This window comes from Elaeis guineensis, chromosome 16 (assembly GCF_000442705.2).
Source record: "Elaeis guineensis isolate ETL-2024a chromosome 16, EG11, whole genome shotgun sequence".
NCBI classification, from domain to species: Eukaryota; Viridiplantae; Streptophyta; class Magnoliopsida; order Arecales; family Arecaceae; genus Elaeis; species Elaeis guineensis.
The window spans coordinates 45143777-45157953 of NC_026008.2; the positions used below are offsets into that span (position 1 = coordinate 45143777).

Below are 14177 nucleotides of genomic sequence, written 5' to 3' on the forward strand. Positions count from 1 at the left end.
CTCAACTAACTTGTGCTTGGGATCTTTTAATATCAGTATCTCCTTCAATATGTCCTTGGACGTCCGTATGGGCTTTTTAAATGGATGAGACTTGAAAAGATGCCTACTCCTTATAATTAGCTTATAGCAGATCCCACCGCTATCCACTGTATCCCTTTACAAAAATAAAAATCTGGGTGGATCTCCCTCCCACTTTCATCAAAAAAAAAAAAAAAAAAAAACTCTCAGTTCAGATTTAAAAAAAAAAGAAAAAAAGGAAAAATCGGAAAATACTCCCGTTTGCACGGGCATGCGACGCCACCGCCTGCTCCGCCATTCTCAGACTCACAGCGACCGGCTTTGTTTAACGGGGCATAAAACCAAACACAAATCTGGTCTTAATTTTTCTTCCATGGACTTAGATATGGGCCGTCCATCTGGAGTATAGCTGACGTGGCGCGATCATGTGGATCATTGGACAGAACTTTCCTTCCCGTTTTCAGATTTCCCCAATAAGAAGGCCGGCGAACCCACCATTTTTCCTTCCCCGTGCCCGAGACCGAGACCGAGACCGAGGAACAGGAAGCATCCGCTGAAGCGGAGGAGGGCTCAGCAACGATGAGCGGCCACGACTCCAAGTATTTCTCCACCACCAAGAAGGGGGAGATCCCCGAGCTCAAGGAGGAGCTCAATTCTCAGTACAAGGTCCATAAATTTCCCCTCTCCTCTCTCTTTTTGCCCCCTTCCGTTGGATCGAAATGAATCAGGGTTCTTATCGCCGGATCTCTTGTGCTAGCTTACGGATCGAGATAGATGCCTTCAGATCCATCGTTCTCCGCTTCGAATGTTTCTTGTCTTTGACTGGATCTCGCGATGTGTGAACCTGGGCGATGACTTCGTAGTTTTCCCCCCTTTTTTACCTAAATGGGTTTCACGAAGTATAAATCTGATCTTCGAAAACTGTGATTGGCATGTAGGATAAGCTTAACACAAGTTTTGCTCCGACTTCTTGTTTTTTTCCCTCAAAATTAGGACGACATTCTCTCTCTTTTTTCTGGGTTGAGTTCTATGATGTGGTTCTATTTTTCTTTTTTCGGACGTATCATCACAGAAGCTAGAACAAAGTGAAGCAAAATGTTTTGAAGAAAGAATATTGTATCTAAGTTGTATGATATTCAAGTGAAGTTTAAAGAATTTCTTTCCAATTTCCTTGGCAAAGGAGGCAAAGTAAGGATTGTTCAGTTCTTGTCTGTAGATTTGTTAGCATGGTATATTGGCTCCCACAAAAGTAATGTGCTACGGTGCTCTTGATCCTGGTGCTGCTTTGAACTGTTATCCTTGTGCAAGAATATCATTCCTATGCTCCTTCAGCGTTCCCACTTCTTCTGTTCTAGTTTATGGCTTTTACGGTTCGGCACAGCAGGACGTGAAAAAACCAACATGGTGGAACTTCCCATGTTGAATGTAAAAAGAGCTGCAAGTCTGCAACTAAGACCTTACCAGGACTTGTTCGATGCTGTACCATACGTTTAATCAGCTCTTTGATCCGTTCTTCCCATTATTTGTCTTCAAGGTTTCCTAGTTAGATATAGATGTGCTCTAATCAGCATACATTTATAGGACAACCATCGGCCTAGTGACTATGTGTTCTGCTAGCAACTTGGTTGTTGAGTAGATAATTTTACATGGAAAAACACAAGGAAGTATTTTGCACCATGTGATCTACAGAAACAGAATAGGGCTATATGTTTTGTGAATCATGACCTCTAGTTTTGTTAAGGTTACTTCAGTTCAGTCTTTTTGTATTGTGATTTTGATTTTGTTAAGGGATGAGTTTTAGATTTTATTAAGAGATGAAATATTTTGGTAGTCGATTGTAAGAAGCTTATGTCACTTTGTCTGGTTTGCAGGACAAAAGGAAGGATGCAGTGAAGAAAGTGATAGCTGCAATGACTGTTGGAAAAGATGTTTCATCACTGTTCACAGATGTCGTCAACTGCATGCAAACAGAGAATTTGGAGCTGAAGAAACTCGTGTATTTATATCTTATAAACTATGCTAAAAGCCAACCTGATCTAGCCATACTTGCTGTGAATACCTTTGTTAAGGTAAGATATATCCTACTTGCTATAAAAATACTTACAAAAAGCATTTTATGTAGCAGGATTTTATAGAAGTTATGCATCTCTGGTTTTTGAATCTTGGAGACTAAATGTCTTTTTGACATATAATTGACCTACTTTGAGTGGTCTGCTGCATAATTACAATAATGTGTTTGAACATCTGTTTGAATGTTTAGAGCAATACATTCAGCATATAGCTTTGTAGTAGTATTCAATTGTTGTGCATGAAGAGGATATAATTACTGGAATTTGGAGATACAGAAAATTATTAAATATGAAGAAGATGGGATAGATTGCCCACAAAAAAGAAAGATATGAATTTCGTATGAGGCAAATATATGCATGAAGTGATATCTTATAAGTTATAAGTTGCGATAGTAAAGCATTTGATGCATTATGTAATTCATATGTTTGTAATTGAATGTTTATCAATCTATGAAACACTGCAAACAGTTATCATGTCACTATACAAATTATTCACAAGATTTTTTTGAATAACATGCGATCGTTAGCAAGGTTATGTCACAATCCAATGGTAATGGTAGTTGATTTGTTTAGCAAATGGTGAAAGCTCTTTTCTTGAGTAATGACCTGTTTTTTATCCCCCTATACAATGATAACTGACACACCTTTTGACAATTATCTGGGTTGACACATGGAAGATATGACCTAAGAGATGATGGAATGCTTAACATTGCAGCTATAACTATCTGGTTGAGATAGTGGTTCATTGGGCAGAATTTTGTTTATGGTTGCTCGATGCTGTAAATATTCTGAACAGATAGCCTGGTCATCAATAGCCAACTGTGCAGATCCTCTAGATTATTTTTTGTCAATGCAATTCCTTGCTAAGTGACGATCTTTTGCAATGTTGTAACACTGGATAAAACAGATCAGAAATTGGTGCTTTCAAGTACTCAGTTTTGCTTTTCAAGGTTGCAATTGATATATACTCGATTTTCTTTTGATGCTACTTGGACTTGTTTGGGAACTTCTTGGGAACCTGGATATTAATTCTTTGCAACAATTTCCGACATTTCTTAAATTTAATTGCAGTTATATTGGATATGCCATATCATCTTTGCAGGATTCACAAGATCCCAATCCACTAATTCGTGCTTTGGCTGTGAGGACAATGGGATGCATTCGTGTTGACAAAATTACAGAATATCTATGTGATCCTCTTCAGAGATGCCTCAAGGTCCCTTTGTGTTCCTTCACATGTATAATTACTTCTGTCATTTTTTTTGTGCAGGGTCATATGTTTTCTTCATTATGAATCGTAATTTAATTTACTTTAATTTATACAGGATGATGATCCTTATGTTCGAAAGACTGCAGCCATTTGTGTAGCTAAGCTTTATGATATAAATGCTGAGTTAGTGGAAGACAGGGGGTTCCTTGAGAGTCTCAAGGACTTGATATCTGATAATAATCCGATGGTAGTAGCAAATGCAGTTGCAGCACTTGCAGAGATCCAAGAATGTAGTACTAGACCAATTTTTGAGCTCACCAGTCATACTCTTTCAAAACTCCTGACTGCATTGAATGAATGCACTGAGTAAGTTTATGCATGGAAAAGCTGGTTTCATCATTGCCACTGTTTTGCTGATAAGTAGTTTATGGGGCATATGTCTGCAACCCTATGCTCTTTATTCATGGACTTATTTGATTGTAGATCTTCTGCGGTTCTTTATCATGATCACTGTGCATGAATGCTGTCCCTCCTGTGACCATAATGATTACTCATCATTAACAGTTACTCCCTTGTGAAAAACCAGAATTAGGATAACTAGCTAAATTTGCCTATATAATCAATATGATGGCATGAATATGTGCCAGTTTATGCTATCCATTACATGGTGTCCATGCAAATATACCTTCACAATCAGTATTTTATACTTGTGCATCTGTTGGGCTTGTGTTGTGCTCGTGCTTGATCAGGAGTAAGGAGCATTTGATAGATGGCTGCAATCCCATCAAGCATGGTTGTTTAGAGTACATGTGATGGATAGATTTCTGTTTTACTTTATGTAATTTTTTTTTGGTAGCCATTTAGTCATATATCATAAGTATATACAAAAGCTTGTATTTTATATAAGAATAGTGTATACAAGGAAGTGGGATACATAACTTTACCAAAATGTGATGCATTCTCTCATATGCAATTGTCCAGCAACCACATTGGTGTCTCTGTTATATGTACATATCGGAGAGATGGGCTCCCACACTTGTACCGCATGGTACCTTTGGATATAGTTGATATTTGGGATTATCATGCGAAGTCAATATGGTTGATGGTCAGCAGCAGTTACAGTCTTACATATGTGTTTGTCAATAAATTCATGTAACATATTTTGTAGTGATAAGTCTTAGGAATATTTGTGCTTCACAACCTGTCAAGTTTCATTACAATCTTACTTACACCTACCTATTTGTGTTGATCGATGATGAGCTGATGCTGTTACATTCTCTAGCCTCTGTTGTAATGAAGAAGAGAAACCTTCATGTGCCAAACTGAGATATCACAAGTAAACATGTATAAAAAGCAAAAATGTTCAAGACATTATAATATTTGTAATAATAGACTAAATTGGTTAAAATGGGAATAGAGGAATGACAAGCATTTTTTTGGTCAGAAGTTGAGTTTTTCAGACAACAAATATTAACAATTAACCTCATTGGGGAATTCCTCTTGATGTTCTAAAAGATATCCATTATGAATTGTTGGATGTGCTTTATTTCTTGACTATATTGCATGAGTCTATGTTCAAAAATTGCTAAATTAATGATTATGTTGGTGAATTATCATGCCATACTTGAAAATCTGAAATACTAGAATTTCTCATTGGAAGATGGTAGAATTCCCAGCCATAAAAACTACAAAGTCATGATTTTATCCAGAACAGAAAACTTGAAAGCATACATTTATATTGACTATATTGCATGAGTCTACGTTCAAAAATTGCTAAATAAATGATTATGTTGGTGAATCATCATGCCAAACTCGAAAATCTGAAAACTAAAGTTTTTCATTGGAAGATGGTAGAATTCCTGGCCATAAAAAAACTACAGAGTCATGATGTTAACCAGAACAGAAAACTTGAAAGCATAAATTTATATATAAGTAGGAAAATAGTGCTGAAATGGTTAGATTAGGGGTCTGATATTTTTACTGCACAGGGAATACAAAATTTCAAATCCATTTGTGTAGGAACATCCATTTGAATAAAATGGGTGTTTTTTGGGCTTCATTGATTCCTATTATGGTGTACCATTTTTGCATTAGCTTGAGATGTTTTTTCCTCCCCTCCTAGCAATCAATCTAATAAGATAGTAAATTGTTATTGGTAGTTGCTGAATATGTGTAATACTAAACCTATAGAACTTTTTTTAACAAAAAATAACCTTATACATTTTTCTGTTGCAAAGGTGCATTTCCGTTTTATAGCTGCTCAAAACTAGATTATGAGGAGAATCTGATTGTTCTGCAGATGGGGTCAGGTTTTCATTTTGGATGCCCTTTCAAGGTACAAAGCATCTGATGCCCGTGAAGCTGAAAACATAGTGGAAAGAGTTACACCACGTCTCCAGCATGCAAATTGTGCAGTTGTGCTTTCTGCTGTCAAAGTATGTATACTCTTCCAGTTTTTCTTAAGATTATTTGTTTGCACATTAATGGGAAGAAGGGCAACATGAATAACTGATTTGTACAGAAAAGACAGCTACGGCATATTCTTGGTCTAGCACCATGATGAATCTTAAATATAACAATTTTTGTTTTCATTGATTGATGCCTAACTAGCATGCATTTTGAATAGCATTTCATATGGTTCTCTTTGAAAAATCATTCATATGGTTGCATTTAAGTGCCCGGTATAAAATATTTCTTATGTAGCAGGAGAATCCACACGCACACCCACGCACACCCACCCACACACACACACACACACACACACATATATATATATATATATGAACAAAGTAGGCTACTTTGCATTTAAATGTTACATTTAATAGGATGTTCTAACAGAACAGAACAATTTTCTGGTTTTTGCCTATACTTGGACTGCAGAGGAGATTATAATTGTCTTCCTTAGATTAGTCTATGACATGCAAGATCACAAATTTGTCATTAGATCATTGGAGTTTGGGCAGGGATAATGGGACTACATCTAGGTGGAGAGTGTGCAGATAGTACTAGAGCAAATGCATCGTGTGAAAGCTCTTATTTTTCCACTTATTAAATTTCATGGAGATATGCCTTGCACACCCTCATGAGGTCACCTTTTTTTTGGGAGTGATGAGGTGGGGAAGGGTCTACTAGATTATCCTTGATGATCAGACAGATTGGGGACTTCTCCTTTTTCTTCGTTTTTTCTTGTTTATGGATAATAATAGAGGGGAAATGTAGCAATATTTTAAGGGAATGTTTCAATGGAATAAAGTAGAGAAATTGAGATGAGTTCTTTTTTTTAATCTTTTTTTTTTTTGGTGGGGTGTGGGGGTGGCGTTGTACATTATGGATTTGGATATGAGTTGATATGAAAAGGTGTAGATGACTTGCAAGTGGAGATGATGGAAACCTGATTCACAGAGTTTGTATGTTGCAAGGCACAACATCTTTACGAGAGGCTAGTCAGTTGTCTTAGAGGGTTTAGATACAACAGGTACTCCAGAAAGAGAAGATTGACAAGCCATATGTTATATTAGGACAAATATGTGTGTGACTGACATGAAAATGTATGGTTTTCTTGTGTGGTACAGCAACCAAACAGAACGATGGAAATCATTCAATCTTTTATATGAGAAAATTGCATTTTCTTGAAAATGATTTATAACAGTTGGGAAGAGAAGAAAGCATTCATGGTTGTGGAACTATGAATGGTTTTAAAAGATTGAATATTTGTAGAAGATAGGAAAGGCCTCAAATTTCCCAAAGAATGAGAACTTTGGAAGATGATTATAATCCCTAAACTTTTCTAGGCACCTTCTTGAAGTGAACTGGAAGGGAATATTGGCTATATAACATCGCAATTAATCATATGAAGGTAGCATATGGAGATTGTTTTATCTAGTTTGCTTTTCAAAGGAACACCTGTGGTTCATAACTGAAGTTTTGCTTTTGTACATCTCATTTGCAAGGTTTATGATCATGGATTTGATTGCTGCAGATGATTCTTCAGCAGATGGAACTTATTACTAGTACTGATGTGGTCCGAAATCTTTGCAAGAAGATGGCACCTCCTCTAGTAACTCTTCTTTCTGCAGAACCTGAAATACAGTATGTAGCATTACGCAACATCAATCTTATTGTACAGAAACGACCTACAATACTTGCACATGAAATTAAGGTGAAATTAGATGAATATGTTGTATTGAATTCTCAATGATTTCTTCATTTAAATTATTGTTACAGTTTTTGTTGTTCTGAGTAAACTGCCTACAGGTTTTTTTCTGCAAGTACAATGATCCAATTTATGTTAAGATGGAGAAACTGGAGATTATGATAAAGCTTGCATCTGATCGGAACATAGATCAGGTATTAATTGAAAATTTTCATGTGATTTCAGATGAACAACTTCAATTACATGCTTTATTAATCTTACTTTGTATGAGTTTTCTTCCATTACTCTAAGAAGGGTGTTCTAGAAGAAATTACAATGTGTATTAATTGCATCCAGCTTTATGGATTCTCATTCACTAGGCTTTCCTATGTAAGGCCACCTTTAGTGAACTTCTGCCTGTCCTTCCTTATGGCCTCCTTCCATGTTATCTTATTGTCTTCCCTTTTCTTACAATTGTTGGTACAAACTAATATACCCCTCATTATTGGAGCTTTCTCATATCTTTGAAGTACATGTCCATTACCATCTTAATCTATATTCCATCACTTTGTTCTTAATTCATGCAATTCTTACAACTCCTCCGATATGTTCATTTTTCAACCTATTTCTAGTTTTATTATACATCCATCTTAAAATTCTCACATGTACCATACTTAACTTGTTTTTGTATATTTTCTTTGTTGCAAATATTCCAAGCTATATGATGTTTTAGGCTTTATCGTTGTTCTATAAAATTTCTCCTTAAATCTTGAAGGCATGCACCTATAATACTCCAGATGCCCCTCTCCACATCATCCAACCAGCTCTAGTTCTACTGCAATTTCTTTCCCCTATATATTCTATCCACTCCTGTTTTTTTTATCTGAGCTCTTTGATGAAGAATAACCTCTTCTAGTAATGCCTGGTTTCTAGAATTTACAGTCAAAAGGTTTATGCAGCCTCCAGTGCGCCTTTACTGAAATATGTACCTTACAGACATGTAGCAAGATGCTGAAACGCAGCTTTTCTTGATGACAGTTGACATATTTCATGGTTGTATTCTGAGCAAGGTTTTTTGAGCAAGCATGTTGTCAATACTAAAATCTTATTGTGATTTATTAAATTGTAGGACAACATTTAACTAGCTTTTCATTCTTTTTTTTTTTTTTAATAGTCCTTTTTGAGACTTCTGGCATTTGTAGTAATACTTGTGCATTCGAGGGCTTTGAAATTTTGGTACTACCTCTTTTTCGGAAATTAATGGTCTTCCTTTCAGGTTCTGTTGGAGTTCAAAGAGTATGCTACAGAAGTAGATGTTGACTTTGTTCGGAAGGCTGTACGTGCAATTGGTCGCTGTGCCATAAAATTAGAGAGAGCTGCTGAGCGGTGCATCAGCGTGTTGCTAGAGCTCATAAAGATAAAAGTAAATTATGTTGTGCAGGAGGCTATCATTGTTATCAAGGATATCTTCAGGCGTTATCCGAACACGTGAGTGTGGGTTATTTAATGCTTGTTGTGGATGCCCTTCTTCTTTTGTTTTTCATTTTTAAAACGAGGATGCATAGGCTGCTTTCTAACTTCAGACCTTATTATGCACTGTAATTTATATTTACAGCTATGAATCCATCATTGCAACTCTCTGTGAGAGTTTGGACACACTAGATGAGCCAGAAGCTAAGGTAAACTCTCGTTCTTGAAGATTAATTAGAAAAATAGTTTAAGTTCTAACTTAATGTATTTAGTATTTTTATTTCTGCCCAACTGCTTTTCTTGATGCAGGCATCAATGATTTGGATAATTGGGGAATATGCAGAAAGAATTGACAATGCTGATGAGCTCCTTGAGAGCTTTCTAGAAAGCTTCCCAGAAGAGCCTTCACTTGTTCAACTGCAATTACTCACTGCAACTGTCAAGTTGTTTCTTAAGAAGCCAACTGAAGGCCCACAGCAGATGATTCAGGTTTCCTTTATTTATTTATGTTCACTCGACTTGAACTTAAATTGATGTTGCCATATTGCTGATAAAAAAGTATACATTGAGCTTTGTATCAACAAGAATTGTACTTTTCTCAAACTTGTTGCTGATTGTGCATTCCAGTTTCATTGGAACTTGGATTCACTTTTCAGGACAGATTTATACTTGTCACTTAGGATGATAAAGGGAGCATCAATCTTATAGTGAATTCGTCAGCTGTGTGGATCTTCCAATGCACAGAAGGCATTCTTTTACAAATTAATCATTATTATTTCACGTACAATCCTCTCAAAGAAGTCTAGAATTCTGGACCTCCTTCCCTCCTTTCTTCTGTACAATATTACCAGCATTTGACATATTATATTTTTTTAGCAAATCTTTTTTTCCCTCATACATGAAAAACATTTGACTTCTATAGACCTTTGTGGGGTTAATTGTGTAACTGTGAAAAGCAATTCTGTTTTTTATGTAGCACTCTAATTTGCATGCATTCATGTGCTACAGGCTGTTCTTAATAATGCCACAGTGGAGACCGACAATCCCGATTTGCGTGATCGTGCCTACATATATTGGCGTCTTCTTTCCACTGATCCTGAGGTATGTTAAGCCCTTTGGATAGTCAGTTATTTTCAAAATGCCATATTATTTGGTGAATGATTCTATTATTTTTCTCAGGCTGCTAAAGATGTTGTTTTAGCTGAGAAGCCAGTAATCAGTGATGATTCAAATCAGCTTGATCCTTCACTTCTTGATGAGCTCCTTGCAAACATTGCTACCTTATCTTCTGTCTATCATAAGCCTCCAGATGCATTTGTAAGCCGTGCCAAAGCTGCACCTCGACCAGATGATGATGAGTATCCTGATGGGGGTGAAACCGGGTATTCTGAGTCACCATCTCATGCAGTTGATGGTGCACCTGCCCCATCTAGTCCAAGTACTGCTCCACCTGCTTCAACAGCGCAGCGAGTGCCAGCACCAGCACCCTCTTCACCTGCTGCTTTTATGCCTGATTTACTTGGCGATTTGATTGGTCTGGATAATGCCATTGTACCTGTTGACCAGCCAGCAACACCGCCTTCAGGGTGAGGTTTACATGATTTATATTTCTGCATTTCTTTTTAGTCTATTCCATTGCATTCTGAGGTATTGATAAACCTCCTGCTTGTCCATGTAGTAATTACTTTAATTGTTGAGGCAGGCCTCCTTTACCTGTATTACTACCTTCGTCAACTGGTCAAGGTCTACAAATAAGTGGACAGCTGATGCAGCGTGATGGCCAAATATTTTATAGTTTGTTATTTGAGAATGATACACAGGCTGCGCTAGATGGCTTCATGATACAATTCAACAAAAATACATTTGGTCTTGCAGCTGCTGGACCTCTACAGGTGATTATGTTATCTAGAACTCCAGATATTTAAGATGTTGGTTGGTCAATACTTAATATGTATTGGGCATTCTTTTCTTTTATTAGGTTCCACCATTGCAACCTGGAGCATCAGCCAGCACCCTTCTACCTATGGTTCTTTTCCAGAATGTCTCGCCTGGGCCTCCAACCTCACTTCTGCAGGTTGCAGTGAAAAATAACCAGCAGCCAGTCTGGTATTTCAATGATAAAATCTCATTGCATGTGTTCTTTGTGGAAGATGGTAGAATGGAGCGTGCAAATTTTCTGGAGGTAAGTGATTTAAGCACTGTGACTGTTTTCCTTTCTACTCAACATTTTTTTCCTTTATTGCAAACAAATCTTGTGTCGGTTCAAAGCATTAGTTGGATCCATTTTTAAAGAAGTTCAATTCTGTTTGCATTCCACTACTATCCCCCTAGAGTGGCTGGGCCGGGTTTGAGCCCATGCTGCCCCCCCAACCCACACACCCACCACACCCACAAAAAAAAAAAAAAAAAAAAAAAGAAAAAGAAAAAGAAAAAGACACACATTGCTAACATAGGAGTTGGGTTGGGGTTGTATGGTTCAATTGGGATCATTGTCAAAAAATTGTTCGTCATGATCTGGATTTAATAATTTATTCCAAGCCTTGGTTTAAGATTTCAATTTTTTTAGTCTTTGTTTTTGGTTCAAGTTGACCCGTTGCTACTGCATCCAGCGAATTATACTGCGGTGCCGATAACCTCTTTAACATATTGCTGATATGAATATTAGCAAATGCTTGTTTTTAATTGAAACTTCTATTTTTAGATGCTCACGGCATCCAAATTTCAATGTTACTTTTAACGGTCATAAGTGACGCTGCCAGATGGTATTCATGAACGCAAGAAGCTCTGTAAGGGGAGCTTCAAGATAGAGTTCATCATAAGGACCATTACCCTGGAAAAGGCTCCTTGTATTTATCTTATATTCTATCACTTAGATTTTCTTTGCCTTTGTAAATTAAGCCTGTTATTTTGTGCCACACATTGCGGAACATATCGTATTCAATGTTTTATTGCTTCTGATAGTCTCACTAGTGGAGCCACAAGCAATTCGCGTGCAATAGATGATAGTCAATTGTTTTGATAATAGATGGCTTTGATAAGAAGTGCAATTCATATAAACAGGGACAGATAAAAAGATAGACCCTCTCTGATTGGAATAAAAACATGGTTTACTGGAAAGTTGGGAATGGGATCGCAATGATTAATAAGGAGAGGACACTTTGGATGGGCTCTGATTTTGTGGAAGCTCACATCCCGCTTGAAGTCATACAGAGATGAAGATTTGAAGGGCATGACATTTTCCCCTTGATCTTCTTGCTCATGCTGAATCTCTTGAATGAGCTTTAAAATGATTTCTCAGCTGTTTAAGTTGTACCATTCTTTAAGTTCCATTTCCAAGCAGAAGTATTTCAGAGGACTATTAAAGTTACCACCCAAGTAATTCTATCAGGAGTAATGATGTACAGACTTTTCTTTTTTGTAATATTAAAAATTTTGTTTTTTTTTTAATCTGATTTATACGGCATGTTCTGTTGTACTTACTTTATAGAAACAAGTATTTGATTATTTAGTTGCAGATAACAATGGCATTGATTACATCTTTAATTCTTCTTGGAAATGGGGTATTTACATGTTGTACTTATAATTAACTCTCTTGCATGCAGACATGGAAATCACTTCCTGATGCAAATGAGGTCTCGAAGGAGTTGACAAACTCTGTTGTCAATAGTGTTGATGTTACCCTTGAACGTTTGGGTGCATCCAATGTGTTCTTTGTAGCAAAGCGCAGAAACACAAACAAAGAGCTCTTGTATCTCTCGGCCAAGATTCCTCGAGGTATTTCATTCTTGATAGAGCTTACAGTTGTCGTTGGTATTCCTGGTGTAAAATGTGCAGTCAAGTCATCAAGCCCCGAACTGGCACCACTGTTCTTCGAAGCCATGGAGACTCTTCTAAAGTGATGCAGATTTTTATAATTTGTGTAAAATTCATTACTTCATTTCTTTTTGATTGTTGGTGGAAAGCGTGTAAGCTTGTGGGTTTCTATTCTTATGCAGTTCGGTTTTTGACAAATCTGCAAACAATGAACTAGGTTAGGAACATCCTTCTCAGGACCTTACTCGTATTATTCTTTCGTTTTACTTGTACTATTGTTTCACCAACGGAATGCCCCTTTTCGGCAGCGGCATGACATGGACTGCGTTAGGAGTCCAACAGTTCATATAAAACCTTTTTCTCCCGTTTGTGTGAAATGGCAAAAGGACCTTGGTCTGATGTATTGTGTAGTATGCCATTTCAGACGTCTTACATTGCAGCTGAAGGTGTATTAGCCATGGTCGGTCGGCAGTGATTTGGTGCACATTACCCGGGAGAGGTGCTGGCGTCCATGGTTCTTAACCTAATGTTGTAAAAAATCAGCTTTGGCTTCAAGCAATTACGGTAGCTTTTAATAGAAAATGAGGAAGGAATGTTTTTCCTTTGTCCAAAAAAAAAAAAAAAAATCTCGATCGGCTGGCTTGAAAAGCTTTCGTTCTTAACCGAAGGTTAGCACAAAGCTGGTTGTTGCTGAACCGGTTTTGATGACACCTGGTTTTAGAGAAGGAAAATCAAGGGACGTGACTGAGACCCGGTTTGATGGGCTTCAAATATATTTTGTTTGGTAAAAGATGCTAGTGGGAGAATGTGTTTGGCTGCCAAGGACATGTCAGAATATACTGTTTGGTTATTTATTGGGGTTTGAAGCTATGTTTTCAAGAAAGTGGATAAATTTGCCCTTTCTAATTTCACTGATTCTTCTTCTTCTGTGGGGAAAAAAAATCACTGTTTCATATGAATTTTTTTATATATTTCGAGAAAAATAAAGAATTAAATATTGATTATATAATATTATAATAATATTATCCATTGTCATAATAATTCATATTATGAAAGGAAGAAGAAAGGCGTGGGAGGTGGGATGGAGACGATTACTATTTTTTTTTATATAAAATAGAAAAAATTAATTTTCGATCTAATTTTTGTTTAATAATTAAATTTTATTAATTTTTTTAACTTTTCGATCTACAGCATCAAATATTTAACTTTAGATTTTTTTGATATTTTTATTTTTTTTAAATTACAGTAGAAATAAAATAGGAGCTAACACTGACGTCCTTTCGTCCACTCATGATGGTCGTCGGTGCCTCCAATCGATAGTCTGATGCATCTTTCGATCAGAAGACACCAACTTGCCGGCGATCAAGAGAAGGGAATCATCGGCAAATCGAGATATGACAGTTTTTTTTTGTTTGAAAAAGAAGGGATTAGGGTCGGTGTTCGGCACCACCGCTCATTGGGGTAG

General features: G+C 36.8%; 1 protein-coding gene across 1 annotated transcript; it reads left to right on the plus strand.

The window, feature by feature from the left end:
• Positions 1–497: 497 nt before the first annotated feature.
• Positions 498–12978, plus strand: LOC105059148 (beta-adaptin-like protein C). The gene is made up of 15 exons (XM_010942369.4): positions 498–684; positions 1890–2087; positions 3190–3303; positions 3413–3663; positions 5597–5732; positions 7277–7456; positions 7552–7644; positions 8706–8917; positions 9045–9108; positions 9209–9388; positions 9908–10000; positions 10079–10485; positions 10602–10791; positions 10878–11081; positions 12502–12978. The coding sequence occupies exons 1-15, from the start codon at positions 598–600 to the stop codon at positions 12796–12798; spliced, it is 2706 nt and encodes a 901-aa protein (XP_010940671.1). The 5' UTR covers positions 498–597; the 3' UTR covers positions 12799–12978.
• Positions 12979–14177: the final 1199 nt, after the last annotated feature.

Coding starts and splice junctions, on each gene's coding strand:
- LOC105059148 (XM_010942369.4), top strand. CDS start 598: ATGAGCGGCCACGACTCCAAGTATTTCTCCACCACCAAGAAGGGGGAG. Junction 3,304..3,412: donor CTCTTCAGAGATGCCTCAAG/GTCCCTTTGTGT, acceptor TAATTTATACAG/GATGATGATCCTTATGTTCG. Junction 10,792..10,877: donor CAGCTGCTGGACCTCTACAG/GTGATTATGTTA, acceptor TTCTTTTATTAG/GTTCCACCATTGCAACCTGG.